At 34.2% G+C, this 15,315-nt stretch overlaps 1 protein-coding gene across 2 annotated transcripts in view; it reads right to left on the reverse strand.

The window, feature by feature from the left end:
* The window catches only part of Slain2 (SLAIN motif family member 2), a 64,103-nt gene that overhangs the window by 33,697 nt on the left and 15,091 nt on the right, over nt 1–15,315 (reverse strand). For both annotated transcript variants that reach the window (XM_020158459.2, XM_020158460.2), the window contains exon 2: nt 5,371–5,519. In XM_020158459.2, the coding sequence (XP_020014048.1) occupies nt 5,371–5,519 (149 nt within the window). The remainder of the gene's footprint in view (nt 1–5,370; nt 5,520–15,315) is intronic.

The following is a 15,315-nucleotide window of genomic DNA, read 5'->3' on the forward strand; positions in this document are numbered from 1 at the left end:
ATAAGAAAAAAAAAAGAACACACAAAACTGTATACATTTAGTATGTCGTATATAGCATGATCATAGAAATATCAACCTGAGCAGAAACATGATTCCTAATTTCTTCCTGTTTCTTTCCTCCTCAATCTCCTCTAAAGCTTATTACCTTTTACTCAGTTATTAATCACTAACATTTCAAGTCCTCAGCTCTCTTATATTTTCACTGTGCCACATTCTTTCTCCTGTGAAATCTCAAATACACAACATTAATGGTCATCGATATGCCAAAGACTCCCATTATATCTATTGCAAGGGCTAAGTTTTCCTCTGGGCTTCAGTACCATATACACTACCCACTTAATTTTGCCCTGTGAATATGGTAAAATGTATCCCAGAACTAACATATAAAGTCCAACTCATGATGTTCCTGCCAGAATCCAATTCTCTTCTAGAGTTTCCTCCTTTGTCCTGTCACACAAATTGGAAATCTGCAAATCACCATTAATGCTTTTTTTCTCCCCTCCTGATTCATTCCTTTTTATTGTCACATCTTTTCCTCTATTCAACCACCTTTTCCCCTGTGAGACTATATATACACTTTGGTTTTTAGTGCACAGATCCTACCTATAACTGCCTTCCCAAGATAGGGCATAGAAACTAGAATTTCTCTTCCTTAGAAGAAACTCTAATCTTCCCTGCCTTCCTGTCTTGGAGCTGGCCATAAAAAAATTCTTTGACCTAGTTTTTCTGACAGATCATTAAGATCCTTATTTCAGAAGGGATCTTGCCCTATACTCCTGAGGAAAGAATACTAAAGAATCTGAGCAGACAAGCCTTGTTGGGTTTCTGTACTCGGTGTATCAACTCTTTTGTTCAATTACATTTTGACACAGTCCATGTTCCAATCATGCTTATGTAATGAAGTCTCCAAAAAAACCTCCAAAATCTCAAAGATTCCTGGAAGGTGGTGTCTGGAGAGTGAATGGGAGCTCTGAACTTCTTCCCCTCCTTCTATGCATCTCTTCATCTATATCCTTTACAATACAATTGGAAAATGTGTTTCCTTGAGTTCTGTGAGCTGCTCTAACAAAGTAATTGAATCTGAGGACTCATGGGAGCCCTGACTGGAGCTGGTCAGTGAGAAGTACAGATCATGGCCTAGGAATGTGATTGGCATATGAAGCTGTGGAGCAGTATGTTGGGACTGAGCCCTCAATCTTTGGGATCTGATGCTATCTTCAGGTAGATGGTGTCAGAACTGAACTGAACTGAATTAGAGGATGCCAAGTTGATGTCCCTAAAGAACTGACTGCTTGCTTGGGGGTGGGAAAGGAGTAGGTATCCCCACACCTTTTCTTGGTAGGGGTGGTGGTACTGACCTCAGGGCCTAACGCTTGCTAGGCAAATGTTCTATCATTTGAGCCACTCCACCAGCCCTCCCCACACCTTTTGAGGTCACAGAACTCTTCTGTGTTCATTGTTGTGGAATGAGAGCACAGGAAAAATGGTTTGGTTTTTCCTATACCTACCAACATACACACATAGTGCAACTATCATCCATTAACCTTCCTCAAGAATATCCTACATTCACTCTTGGCCCTCTTCAACCTGCACTCCACACTATTGCAAAATAACCTTTCCAAAATGTGAATCCAACCACGTCTTTTCACCCACATACCATGTTCTTGCATAAAATTTCAATTATTTTCCCAACATTCTTAGAATAAAGTCCAGAATCTTTAATGTGGTCTAAAGACCTGCAGAGTCTGGGTCCTACATATCTTTCTGGACTTACCTCACATCTCTCCCCTTCATCACTATTTGTTAGTCACTCTGGCTTGTTTCAGTTCCTCATATATGCTATGCTCCCTTCCACATAAAGCCTTGGCATACTCTCTTCTCTCTACCTAGAATGCCTGACTCGTACTTTTTCCTTGTCCCTTACAACATTTAAATTTTTATAAATCTGTAGCACTTGGTCCAAACATGATTTTCTAAGAGAAAATCTCTATTTCCTAAAGCGTAAAGCTCTATATACCATTCCTTTATAACATCATCAGTTATGAAAATATTTGTACTAGTATTGTTTCCCCTGTAAAATGTTGTACTCCATGAGTGAATGTACAGTGTTCCTTTTTTCCTCAAATATCCCTACCCCTTTCCCAAAGTCTGATCTGTAACAGGTTTTCAATAAAAATGAACTCAATATATGCATAAACGAATGAGATTTAATTTGAACAGAGATGATTCTGGACACCACATAAGTGAATGAAAACACCAAAACAGATGTGGGGCAAAAGAAAGATGGGAGCAGCCTAAACTGAAAAGATGCCCAAAGGGTTGGAGGGAGAGTGGGAAGTTAACATTTAACAGGTGTAGAATTTCAGTATAGGAGGATGGAAAGTTCTGTCCACCTGGAGATGGACAGTGGTGACACTTGCACAGAAGTGTGGACATACTTAATGCCACTGTACTTTACTTTTAAAAATAGCAAAAATGGGTAATTTTACGTTATGTAAATTTTACTACAATTAAAAAAAGGTAGAGATGGAAGCTTCTAAAAACAAAGAAAACAAAACAGCAGGAAATGCAAGAGGGTAAAAAGGTAACGTTGTATCATAAAAACAAGAGAAGAAAGGTTTAGGAAGGAGGGGTAATGCATTACAGAGAAGCTAAATGTGAATTTAACACCTAAGTTCTCAGGAGCTTTCCTTTATCAAACAACACACTAAAAAACCCAATCTCTTTAGAAAAAGGAATTTAGAACTATAAAGTTCAATCTTTAATATCCAAGTTATTTTCCTCCCTTAAAATTTTAAATATACTATACTTATATTGGTAATAATGTTCTATAAACATATAGATACACAATTTAAATGTTGTTAAATAGATCAAGTACTTGATTACACTAGTTTTGGCTCAAGAATAACTGCTTCATCCACACACTCTATTTATTGATTTATTTATTTATTTTTGAGACACAGTCTCACTGTGTAGCCCAAGTTGGCCTGGAATTAGCTATGTAGGGCAGGCTCCTTCTGCCTCAGTCTCCCAAGTAGTAGGATGACAGGTATGTACACTAGGCCTGTTTTTCCTATAATAGTCTTGTTACAATAAAACAAAAAGCTGCTCACTCAAAACTGTTTTTTTTTTTTTCTTTTTTTTTTTCCAGTACTAGGGTTTGTTTGAATTCAGGGCCTCACGCTTGCTAGGCAGATGCTTTACCATTTGAGCCATTCTATCTGCTAGCTTTGAGATAAAACAGTTTTGTTTTTCTCCCTTAAGTCTAGGTTGCTAGATACTAATTAGTAATAGTTTCTCTTCCTTAGGATGACTTAAACCAGGAGTTGACAAACTATAGCCTGCAGGTCATATCCAGTCTATCATCTGTGCTTATAAAAAGTTTCATAGGAACATAGCCATACCTACTCATTTACATACTATCTATGGCTGCTTGTATGCAAAAACGCAAAATTAAGACCTTACAGCCCACCAAAATTAAACTATCCCTTTATAGAAATAATTTGCCAACTTTCATGTATTTATTTGTTTGTCTGGCTCCTTCAAAGAGACCATATGCCCCAAGAAGAGATCTTTTGATCTATTATATTCATTGCTATATCCTTAGAGTTGAAAATAATGCCTAGCATAGTGGATTCTGATCACTTAATGTTGAGTACTAAAAATTCCTAATTAAACTGTAAATTATATTTACATTATTTCTAAAAAGTGAGATAGCTAAGATATTGGGAAACTTTTTCTAGGAATATTCTTAATAAATGTCTACATAATTGGCCAGAAAATTTATTGTTCTTTCATGCTGTCTACACACTTCTAACAGGGAGATCTAAGATGGCAGACAGGAGAGGGAATCAGAATTCCTGAGCTCTGTGATTTCAGAAACCATATGAAGATGTGGTAGCTACATTTGAGTAATTCTCATTCTTTTTTGTCAACTAAATAACCGCCAGCACATAGGGTGCACATACTTCTAACAATCTTTCCTATGAATATAATTTAAATCAAGGCCCAAAATATAATTCTAAAAAAAATTCATATTCAGATAAAAATTGTTTGAAACTTACATAAAAGCTACTTGCTTTTTCAAAAGAACTTCTTTACACACATAGGAAAAATAAGACTTTAGCATCAAAACAGTCTCAGATCAGCAGCTCTATACTCCCACCCTGTAAATTATTTGCACATAACATCACTCTTACAGCCAAACGATGATCCTCTCTTTACTGCCAGACCATTTTCAGCTTGTACTCTAACCAATGTTTGAATTTAGGGCCTCAGCTTCCTAGGCAGGAACTCTACCAAATGAGCAATGCCCCCAGCTCCCAAAGAGCACATACTTCTATAATAAAGCCAAAATAAGGAAGATTAAGTATATGCTGCTAAGCAAATATAAAGTAAAAAAAAAAATCAAAACCTATTCAGGATTACTAATCATCAATCCTTTACTATCCCAGTATTTCAGAAACAGTGAGTCTTAAAAGAGATTGACAGAAATGCCAAGAAAAAGTCAATATTTTTCCTACATTTCTACCCACACTGGTGTGCTACATTAAATGTCACAAACTGAGCATTATTTTTGTCAGCTTTGTAAATGTTATTAAACAAAAGAGCATAAAAGCAATTTAAATCTAAAATGTCAAGTGAGAAAAAGAAAAACAAGGGAAACAAATGCATTTTGTAGATACCTACTGTGAACAAGGAACATGCTCGGTTCATTCATATACATTAACCATTTAATCCTTAAAATAACCTTTCAAGGTTCATCATTCCCATAAAAAAAAAGACTGAGTTCACAGAAGCTAAATAATGTGAAGAACCAAACAGCAATGACATGCTGAAGAAAGAAGGTCTCTTTGGTTCTTCACCTGTTTCTTTCTACTCAATCAGTTTCCCTAAAGTGTGGTATGTGTGATGATTTTACATGATAGCAGATAAGTATTTTTTGTTTTAATAGTTATAGTTTTAATTTGTATTTTTTAAAAAATACATAAGATTCCTACAATTTCATGGATACTATTCCTTAGGATGAGACTAAATAAAAGTGAGGTTGAAATATATATGTGTAAAATATAATAAAAATTCATGCTTAAAAAAAGTCAACCATAAAAAAAAAAAAAACCCAACACAAAAAAGGGCTGGTGGAGTGGCTGAAGGTGTAAGCCCTGAGTTCAAACCCCGGACCCACCAAAAAAACCCAAAAAAAAACAACTATTAAATGAATGACAGAACGGCCCTCATGAAGGTAAGTACAATGAAATTCGGAAAATGCTACCAAGCAAAGAATTGCCTTCCTAAGTATCATTTAATATTTCCATTTTTTTGACTAAAGAAAACAAAGAAATGAATTTATAAGTAAAACTGTAGACATACCTGACATAGTTTGATCAAGTTTGTGGATAAGAGACTTTTTAGCACATTCAACATCAGGACTTGGGTAATCCAACACTTGCCTGCACCAAACTAACGGACTAACTGATTTCTGCATTGGTGTAAGTTTTTTCTTTGGTGATGAATATAGCCTAGAAGAAAACAAACAAACAAACAAACAAAAAAACAAAAGGGCAACATTCATTATTAAGCACAATATTATAAAGTAGGAATCCTATGGATAGATTTAAGTTAGGGGTAGATGGAGTATGTTTAAAATCACTCACGTTTATTCAATGCACAAGAAGAAAATGATACTATAATTTCCCATATAAACTCAAATCTCAAGTACTAAATGAACCCAAATGAGGAATTCCTAAAATGTGTCTTAATTTTCTCTTTTACTCTCATAACTGGAACTATGAGAAGACATCTATCTTTACAACAGTTTGTTCTGTTCTCACAGCTGCACTTGACTAACCTCCTAGTGTAGCCACAGCATTAAATCTAGTCTAGGAGACAGAAGAGACCTCCATTTCCCTTCCCACAGCAAACTCACACTCTGTCTCTCTCACACACACAGAAGTATCTGCACTGTAGTTGTCTTTCAAAGTAATACTTTAAATCCTTAGCAACTTAATTTAAAGCATTTATGAAACTACTTTGGTTTTGGACAAGAAGAACTTATTTTATAAGTTCCTAGAGAAGGAATACACAAGGGAAAAGGTGAGTGGAAGATAGGAGAGAGGTATACTTGATTTCCTACTTAATAGTTTCTCCTCAGATTAGTTCAGGTTATGGTAGTTATTAATATTTTCATGTATGAATTCACATGAAAAATATGAATACTTACTTGATTTCTAACCAGGGTGTTTTTCAAATTAAACTGGAATTTATGAAAGAAACAAAAATTTTGCTTTGATGTATCTATATAAGTTGGTTGTCTTAATAAGATAAGGAGGTAATAATTTCATATTTTATACTAGTCAAGTTATGGCAATAATAACAAGTACAGTTTTACTGTAAATATTGGGATTAATATATCTCTACAACATATTAGACAGAAAAGTAGTCTTATCCCCCTTCTCTTTTCCTTTATCTGTAACTCAGTTCTGTTATGTTTATCTTTGATCAAGACAATCAAGATGAAAGTTGTAAACAAGAATTTCTTTAGTCTATAGTCCAAATTTATCTAAACAAAATATTGAAATAAAAATATCAATTTGTAAATAACTTATTAACAATTCAAAATAAGTTGGAGTCATTCTCTTTCCAGCCTAAATATTGTAAATGTTCCATAACAAATCTTTATCTTAGCTTCCTCATTTTTTAAAAATAATTATGGTAACTATTACATACTGACACTCCATGTTAGCAAATGTGTAGCAAACTTGACCTCTATAGATGAATAATAAACATTAATAAAACCATTCTGATATTATCATCACTTTTACTATGTTAACTTTTCTCTACATACAAGCCTCATATATACTTAGTAAACAATTCATCTATTGTTGTCTGTAAAACTCATGTTAAAAAGTGCAAGGAACATGTATAAACCTCAAAAACACTATTCTCAGTAAAAGAAAGCATATACAAAAAAAAGCACATACTGACATATTGTAATATTCCATTATATGAAACATCTTGAAAGGGACATGGAACACAAAGTTGACTGGTGGTTGCCTAGAGCTGGACTTGGGTATGGAGCTTTTTGTTTTCTTTTATATTGTTTTGGCAGTACTAGGATTTCAAACTCAGTGCCTCTTGCTTTTGTGCTACCATTCAAGCCAACCCCAGCCCTTTTTCCTTTAGTTATTTTTCAGATAGGATCTCAAGCTTTTGCCTGGCCCTAGACTGTGATCCTCTTATGTTTGCCTTCATTCTACATGGGCTTGTTCTCTGAGATAGAGTCTTGCTAACTTTTTCCCCAGGCTGGCTTCAAATTGGGATTCTCCCATTTCTGCCTCCCAAGTAGCTGGGATTACAGGCATGAGCCATTGCACGGCCCAAGGTTTCTTTTTTTAGGGTGATATAAAATAAGGTAGTAGCAGGCGGGGATTCCAGATACTTGGGAGGCTGAGATTAGGAGATTAATGGTTTGAGGCCAGCACAGGCCAAAAGTTAGCAAGACCCCACTCGATATCAATCAATAAGCTGAGGATGGTGGTATGTGCCTGTGATCACAGCTATGAGGGAGGCGATGGGTAGGAGGATCATGGTCTGAGGTCAGCCAAGAACAATACTGCCAGACCCTACCTAAAAAATAACTAGAGTAAAAAAGGACTTGGGGTCATGGCTCAAGTGGTAGAGTATCTGCCTAGCAAGTGCAAGGCCCTACGTTCAAATCCCAGGACAACCCCCTCTTAAAAAAAAAAAAAAAAAGAAGGTAATGATGACTACGCAATGGTTTGATGTTTGTAAGTATACTAAATTCACTGAATTATATAATGAATACTCTGATTTTTATGGTCTGCAAACAATACAAGTATTGGTAAATTTTATGGCATTAGAAATTATATCTGGATGAAGATTTTTTTTAGAAAGTTGTAAGGTGCTTTGGTATCATTTAAAATACATTAACTACTACTATAAACTAAATGCCGAAACATCAATAATTAAAAATCAATTAAATGAAAACATCATCATCACCCTACTCACCATGAATCCTCCATTGCATCTTTCCTGTTTACATCAATGGCACTGTAATTCTTTCAGCTGAAAGATTACAAGTAACTTTGGGTTTCTGTCTTTTTTCTTTCCTACTTTTCTCAATAATCTGTCACCAAGTCCTACCTTTAAAAAACTACCTTTTCCCCATTTCCTCCCCTAACTGTGAACATGGAGTGCTCTTTCCTCCCATTAGCAGATGAAAGCTGATGGAGCAACTTGTCCATATGACAGTGATGAAGAAGAATGAGTCAACGATACCTGGCACACCAACTCTCCATCCTCTTACTTCAGTCTAGAAATGGAGGCCTTGGCCTACAAGACATTGGCACAAAGTTACACTTTGGCTAGGGAACCTCTGGTTGAGACTTCCAAGTACTCTAAACCTGCCAGAGGCTACATGAGCTAGGCTGTATCACACAGCTATATCTACTTTTATAGAGGACCAAGTTAAGTCCCTGAATTTTAAAGAAAAGTCCAAATACAACATTTTCACCAACGATACATATCATCTCCTTTGCTTATTTCTTAGAAATGAATGAACTTCTTAAAAAATAACTATTTTACCTACTAAAAATATTTTTTTCATTGACACTTTTTTTTTTTTTTGGTGGTGCTGGGGAGTGAACCCAGGGCTTTGTGCACATTAGTTGAACACATCACTGAGCTATATCCCAGCCCTCAGACATTTTCAAATTTTTCAAATTGTAATCAATGGTTTAATTAAGAGGGACTTACTTCTGGTGAACATAGTCAGTTTCCTGATTATTAATGCAACCTAAGGCAAGTTGCAATTTGTCAAGTTTTCACTTGCCAAAAGTACTTGAAACATTACCTTAATATTCTATTACTACTAAAATTAAGTCATAGAGGTCCAATGGGGAGGTGACCTTCACCCCCACAAAAGAAGACATTGAGAAGTAGGCATACAGTCTCCTCTTTTCCCAACCCACATGGGTCAGTAGGCCCAGAATTGAACTAATCTTACACGACATCTGTCAGTAAGGAGGTGGTATGAGCCAGCACTTCACTTTTGCTGAAGTAAGACCTGGCAGGAAGCTGAACATTCACCCCCATCCAGATGCACACAGTGCACCTAAACAAGAAAAAAATATAATCTTGGTTTATAATACAATGCACAAGTATAAAATATAATTCTTAGCTTCACAAAATGTCCACAATATGTTTGGAAACCACTCAGCATACTGAGAACACAGTAGGAAGGATTAAGAATAAAACCATTGAGTCAAATTGAAAACAAACAGCAAAATGCTAGGCATAAAACCAACTACAACAATAATTATATTAAAACATATATGGACTAAATACTCTGTTCAAATTCAGCAACAGATTGGTTAAAAAATAATAATCATATTTTGTCTGCAAAAGAAACATCTCAGATTTGAAGTTACAAACAGGTTGAAAATAAAAGAATTGGGAAGGGAGAGATATACCATGCAAATAATAACCATGAGAAGTGGAATGCCTATATTATTGTTAGACAAAGTAGACAATAAAATATTACTAGACCCAAAGATATTTCAATACATCAAGGAGATATAGCAATTATAAATGTAACCATACCTAAATAACAGAATTGAAAAAAATTAAAATTTCAGGAACTTTGAAATTTTCAACAGCCCATTCTCAATAACTGAAAAGGTAACATGAAAAATTAGTAAAGCTATAGAAGACCTGAATATTATCAATCAACTTAACCAAAATTTATGGATCACTCCACCAACATAACAGAATATATTCTTTAAGTGTACATGGACTTTCTCCAGGACAGACAATAAAGCAAATCTTACTGAACGTAAAAGAACCGAAATTCTTTGAAGTATGTTTTCCAATCACAATGGAAATCAACACCAAAAAGAAATCTGCTAAATCCCAAATGCTTGGAAATTAAACAATATATCTAAAAAGAAGATACAAAAAAGGAAACTAGGAAATACCTTGTACTGAATAAAACCAAAATCACCCTACAATCCCAGCCTCAGAAGGCTATAGTGGGAGGATCAAAGTTGGAGCCCTGGGCTATGTACCCAACTAAAAACAAACAAACAAAAACACAATATGCCAGTATTTATGAGGATGCTAAAAAACAAGTGCATAGAGGAAAATTTATAATTTTAAGCACTTATATTAGGAAAGAAAAGAGGTCTCAAATCAATAATTTAAAATTAAGAAAACTAGGGTAAGTGCAAATTCAACCCAAAGCACTCAGAAAGGAGGAACTTATGAAGCTTACAGTAGAAACCAGTAAGAGGAAAAAAAAAAACAGAAAAAAATTAAGCTATAGTTCTTTGAAAAAAAACTTTTAAATGATAAATCTTTAGATTTTACCTAGAAAAAAGACAATGATAAAAAATAAACTTGTAAATTACCAATATTGGAAAATAAAGAGGGGACACTGTTAAAAACATAATTAAAGAATTACAAGAGAATATTATGAGCAACTCTATGCCAACAAAATAGATAACTTATATAGAACAAAGTCTTAGAAAGACATAAATTACCAAATGGAACTCAGGAAGAAACAGAGAATATCTGATAGACTTAGAAATTAAAGGACTGGGGATGTGGCTCTGTGACAGAGTGCCTGCCAGGCATGCATGAAAACCTGGGTTTGATCCCCAACACAAAGAAAGAAAAGAAGGAAAGGAAAGGAAGGAAGAAATGAAGGGAGGGAGGGAAAACAAATGAAATTTAAAAATCTTCCTGTTGCTTTCACTTTTTAATACTATCAGATATTAAGAAAAAAATGTCAACCCTAAATAAACTCAGAAAAATAGACCTAATGGTGAAAGACTGAATGCTTCCTCCCAAGACTAGGAATAAAATAAAAATGTACATTTTTATCACTTGCATTAATCATGCTACTGGAGGGTCTATCCAGTGCAGTAAGATAAGAAAAAGAAGTAAGAGGCATTCAGATTGGAAAGGAAGAAGTAAAATTATCATTATCCACAGACAACACAATCCTATAAGTAGATTTCCTTGGTAGCTATCTGCAAAAATAAATAAATAAATAAAATAAACTAGTATAATAAATGTGTTTAGCAAGATCTCAAGATAGAAGAATAAACAAAAAATCAATTTTATTTCTATATACCAATAGATAATCTGAATATAAAATTAACAATTTCATTCACAATAGCTTCAAAAAGAATAAAATACTTAGAAATAAATTTAACAAAACACAAGACTTCTAACAAACTAGAAAACACTGCTAAAGGAAATTAAAGAAGACAAGTAAGTGGAGAGTCAAGCATGTTCACAAGATCTGAACACTTAATACTGTCAAGATGTCTACTCCAAACTGATCAACACAATCCTTGGAAAACACTAGCTGGCTTTTTAAATTTTTTTAACTATGAACTGACAAGCTGATCCTAAAATTTTATGAAAATGCCAAGGTCAAAGAATAGACAAAACAATTTTGAAAAAGAAAACTCTTTTCTTTAAAAGTTGAAAAATCTCTGGATTTTTGCTCTCTTCCAATCCATCCTATACATTGCAGCCAAAGTATTTTCTAAAATACAAATCTGACTCTATTAATCTTCCTCTGGTAAAACTGAGCCAGTTTTCTTTTGCCCTTTGGATATTGCTTCCAAAAATGGTTCCCAGCTCCCTTGAGACCTCAACAATGACCTAACTCTGTTGGACTCCTTTAGCTTCATATTTTACCTCCCCACAATCCAAATCTACGTAACAGCCATATGGAACCACTTTCTATTCCTGGAAAGCCCAAAACTTTTGCTGCTAGATCATCTGAGATGTTGTTCCCTTGCCTAAAGCAAGCTTGATTACACTCTGCTTACCTCACCCTTTCCTGCCAATTGCATTCTGCTCATTCTTCTAAGGGGGTCTCAGCTTCAGTGCCAATTCTTCTGGAAAATCTTCCTTGAATAACTCTAGTAAGGCTATATTAGGTTTCCCCATTAACACAACACAGTGAAGCAAAGTGTTATAACAAAGTATCTTTGTAGCCATTTAGCTATACCATACTAAAAAGAAAACCCCACCTCAAATCCTTTCAGACTATAAAAGACTTAGTCCATTCATTTTTTTGTTTTGTTTTTGTTGTTGTTGTTATTGAAGACTGAATTTAGGTCCTGCACTCTACTACTTGCATGGCTCTACCACTTAAGCCACTCTGCCAGGCCTTTTCATGCTGATTATTTTTGAAATAGGGTCTTGCTTTATGCCAGGGCTGACCTGGACAGCAATCCTCCAATTGTGCTTTTTGCATAGCTAGGATGACAGGCACAAGTCAACAAACCCAGCCATAGGTTGAAATGGGGTTTTACAAACTTTTTCCCCAACCCCACCTCAAACAGCAATCCTCCCACTCTCTGCCTTCCAAGTAGCACAGAATAAAAGTACCATAACATGGATGAGCTACGTAAAAGACACCAGTCACAAAACACCACATATTGTATGACCATTTGTATGGAAAGTCTAGAACAGGTAAATTTATTACAAAGAAAGTAGATTTGTGGTTGCCTAGGAATGGGAGAAGGGGTGGAGAGAACAGGAATGGGAAGTAACTACTTATGACTACCAGGTGTCTTTTGGGGATGTTAAAATATTGTAGAATTAAATTATAGCAATGGTTGTACAATTCTGTGAGTATACTAGAAATCAACAAACACTAAAAAACACAGTACACTCTGGACAAGTGGATTTTATGGTACATAAATTGTATCTCCATAAAGAAATTAAAACTGTTGGAAATACAATGGTCCTTCAAAAATACTACTCTTCCCCTTAGAACAATCATTACAAAGGAATTAAACCATTAAATAAAATATATATATGTTGTTAATCAGAGAAACTATTAGAAATGTAAATAAGAATATGAATGATATGAAGTTAACACTACTGAGTCACATTTTGTGTATGCTACACACCTATATGACATATAGTACACCTGTGATTAAAAATTAAAAATTAAGAATATGACTATTTTTTAAGTGTAACAACTTTCAGAAATATAGTATACAAATGTAAGAAGTGATGATTACCTTTTTCTCTTGTTGAAACTAAACCCCAAAGTTACCTGTAGTTTGTGGAGTATACCTCTCCTCACTTTTCTGTGCACACACATAGCAGGTATGATCAAATGATAATAGGAAAAAAATTGCAGTAACTTAGCTGAACCTATGTTAAGTACAGTAATCACTTCACATTGTAGTAAGCTGAAGCTAAGCACAAAAGATTTAGCTGTATTTTATGTAAAAATAAAAGTTACATTAAAATTGCTACTGAAATAAATTTCTTGGGCTTGGTGTGGAAATTTTTTTATAGATCAAGAAAAGTAACCACACCTTCAATATCTCAAAATTATGGCTAATACTTCAAAATTATGGCTCTCTACCTATTCATGGAGTCCAGCAGATTAAAAGCAAAAGAATAGAGAGTTTATCTTTAAAGTTCAGTATGTAATCACTGATGCAGTCATTTATAGATGTTTTAATGTTTGCATCTGAATTAACACTGAAAAACAAGATGACAACACTTAAATTGCAGTATGAAAAAAGATAAAGGAAACTTATCAAAGTAAGTAAGATCAAAGTGGCCATTCTGAGATTGTACTGTTTCAATTTTTGTAATTTTATAGTTAAAACACTTTCACTAATAAATGTTTTGGTTTACCCACAACTAAACATAATTCAATAATTCTAAACCATTAGGCAATATTACTTTATAATGATTTAACAATCTTTCTTACTCAATGTAACAACAATTGCTACTACTATTTATATCTTATCAATAGCATATTACAAGCTAGGCAGTGTGCTGTTTTTTTATACACTAACTTTCAATCTTTATTACAATCCCCATTGCAAGATGAGGTCACTGAGGCACAGTAACTTGTCCAAGATGGCATAGCAATTAAATGGCAAAATAAAGATTGCTCCAGAACCTGTGTTAACAGTCTAATATTGCTAAACAAGAATTTAAATGATTTTCTGAGGTGCTTCTCCGATTTAAAAAAGAATGCAAATGATCTGAGTTAAAGACTTCAATATGGTCATCATTCTAACATGTACATGTTCCCTGCTCTTCTCTCCCAAGCCTTGACAACTATAAAATATAATTGTAATTCATCCCAGTATTATATTAAAAAATCACAACTCAACTGAAGACAAATGTCTTCAGCTCATTTATAGTATTTTTTTAACTTTTAAGCTGATCATAGTGCATTTTACTATTATTTGTCCCACTTGCTGACTAAAAGACATAAAATATTTATATGACTATGATATAAACCCTTCAGGTTTTTAGATGAAATATCATCAGTATTCTTGATAATACTGATAATTATTAACAGGAAAATTCATCAATAAGATCTCGGAACCATTTACAAGCACAAAAATACCATTAATTGCAGGGTAGGCTATACAATCTATATATATAAATGATGTATGACAATACAAAATACAGTGAATCCTGAAACAAAAAAACAAACAAAACCCCAGCAAAGCAAACAGAACAGACCGGAGAAAAGCATTTAAAGTAGTGGTAATCCTAAACTTTTAGAGACAGTGATGCTCTATGATTCTATTTTCATTTCATAACTCAGTTCATCCCTATTCCAGTATGGCATGGGTGTAACAGAAAACATTTTTTTTTAATATTCCTTGAGGTGTCACAAAACTTATGTTGGAAATTCATTCTTTAAAAAAAAAAAAGTTCCTACTGTCTGAGCTGCTGGGAAACAGTAGTTAGAGTGAGGTCAACCTAAAATACATCAGTTAGAAGCTGCATTGCTTCTTTTTGAGACATCAAGAAGACTGGGCATCTCAAAGTATACTAGGCTCAGCTAAGTGTGGCAACAGCTGCAAGAGACAATCTTCATTAATACTGACTAATACAAATCTTTCCAGCTACAACTGCATATGTACATAGCTATTAAGACCACAGTTTTTTAGTCCACATAAAACATACATTAGCATACACATGTCTATTATCTAACATATACACATGTAATATACATACATTGCATATATACATATGTAACACATGGATTCTTTTAGAAGAACCTTTTAGAGAACCTTGCCTTTTAGTGGCTAAAAATAAATCTCATTTATAGAAGTTATGGTAGTTCCTGGCCCTAAAGCCTTAACTTTTGACAAATGATACATCTGTCACATCCTAGATAATAATAATACTGCCTATTATAACTTTCAATGTTTGTCATCTAAAGTTAGGTTTAAAAAATTAGTATTTTTTCTTTTCTTTTTTTAAATTTGTGTCACTGGGGTT

Source organism: Castor canadensis, chromosome 9 (genome assembly GCF_047511655.1).
Source record: "Castor canadensis chromosome 9, mCasCan1.hap1v2, whole genome shotgun sequence".
In the NCBI taxonomy this organism is placed as follows: Eukaryota; Metazoa; Chordata; class Mammalia; order Rodentia; family Castoridae; genus Castor; species Castor canadensis.